This window comes from Aplysia californica, unplaced genomic scaffold (genome assembly GCF_000002075.1).
Source record: "Aplysia californica isolate F4 #8 unplaced genomic scaffold, AplCal3.0 scaffold01454, whole genome shotgun sequence".
NCBI lineage: Eukaryota > Metazoa > Mollusca > Gastropoda > Aplysiida > Aplysiidae > Aplysia > Aplysia californica.
The window spans coordinates 36,007-37,916 of NW_004798724.1; the positions used below are offsets into that span (position 1 = coordinate 36,007).

At 44.7% G+C, this 1,910-nt stretch overlaps 1 protein-coding gene across 1 annotated transcript in view; it reads right to left on the reverse strand.

Annotated features, from left to right (window-relative positions):
* The window catches only part of LOC101853904 (nuclear receptor corepressor 2), a gene marked incomplete at its 3' end in the record, with an annotated part of 40,577 nt that overhangs the window by 26,943 nt on the left and 11,724 nt on the right, over window positions 1-1,910 (reverse strand). The window contains 2 exon segments of the mRNA XM_035973584.1: window positions 597-675; window positions 1,287-1,488. Of these exon segments, the coding sequence (XP_035829477.1) occupies window positions 597-675; window positions 1,287-1,488 (281 nt within the window).

Below are 1,910 nucleotides of genomic sequence, written 5' to 3' on the forward strand. Positions count from 1 at the left end.
CACACACAATAAAGACCTACCTGCTCATAGACACCCACACACACACAATAAAGACCTACCTGCTCATAGACACCCACACACACACAATAAAGAACTACCTGCTCATAGACACACACACACACACACAATAAAGACTTACCTGCTCATAGACACACACACACACACACACACACAATAAAATAGACACACACACACACACACACACACACACACACACAATAAAGACCTATCTGCTCATAGACACCCACCCACACACAATAAAGACCTACCTGCTCATAGACACCCACCCACACACACAATAAAGACCTACCTGCTCATAGACACCCACACACACACAATAAAGACCTACCTGCTCATAGACACCCACACACACACAATAAAGAACTACCTGCTCATAGACACACACACACACACACAATAAAGACTTACCTGCTCATAGACACACACACACACACACACACACAATAAAATAGACACACACACACACACACACACACAATAAAGACCTACCTGCTCATAGACACCCACACACACACACACACAATAAAGACCTACCTGCTCATAGACACCCACACAGACAAACAATAAAGACGTACCTGCTGAGAGAGGAGCCCAGACTTGCGTCGTCCGACATGTTGCCGCTCGCTTTCTTCTTCGCCGCCGACTTCTTCCCACCTGCTGAGTGGTGGAGGTTTGGTCAACAGTTTTACAGCACTTGCAACACTCATAGGTCAGTTGTAGTTTTGGTCAACAGTTTTACAGCACTTGCAACACTCATAGGTCAGTTGTAGTTTTGGTCAACAGTTTTACAGCACTTGCAACACAATAAGGTCATATAAGTGCCGAAGATTCGAGGTGTTACAAGAGAGTAACAAATACACAAAAGAAAGAGGGGAGATAAAGACGATAGATGTTTGATAGGAAAGAAGGAGCAAACCACACCAGAGCACCCGCCAACCACCCACGTGTCAGAACTACACAGGACTCGCATACACACACACAGACAGACAGACATTCTCTCTCACACACACAGACAGACAGACAGACGCACTCACACACATACACACAGACAGACAGACGCACTCACACACACACACACAGTCAGACAGACGCACTCACACACACACACACACAGACAGACAGACAGACGCACTCACACACACACACACAGACAGACAGACAGACAGACGCACTCACACACATACACACAGACAGACGCACTCACACACACACACACATACACAAAAACAAGAGGGAAAAAAAACCCAAAAGTGAGAGATTCGAACCTGCAGCCTTGGGAGGTCGCTTCCGCCCCACGGCCTTGGTCTGCCTCCTCTTGGCGGGTTTGGGCGCCACTTCTTCCTCTTCCTCCTCCTCCTCCCCGTCCTCTTTACCTTCCTCCTCTTCTTCCTCCATTTCACTTTTCTTTCTCTTCCGACCGCCTGTCTTCTTCGTGGACTTCCCCAGACCAGAGTCCATCTCAAAGTCCTGAAACATTCAACCGGGAAATTTGGCAAAATCTCATTCAGACATCTGGCAAAATCTCATTCAGACATCTGGCAAAATCTCATTCAGACATTGGCAAAATCTCATTCAGACATTTGGCAAAATCTCATTCAGACATTTGGAAAAATCTCATTCAGACATTTGGAAAAATCTCATTCAGACATTGGCAAAATCCCATTCAGACATTTGGAAAAATCTCATTCAGACATTGGAAAAATCTCATTCAGACATTTGGACAAATCTCATTCAGACATTTGGACAAATCTCATTCAGACATTTGGAAAAATCTCATTCAGACATTGGAAAAATCTCATTCAGACATTTGGACAAATCTCATTCAGACATTTGGACAAATCTCATTCAGACATTTGGAAAAATCTCATTCAGACATTGGAAAAATCTCA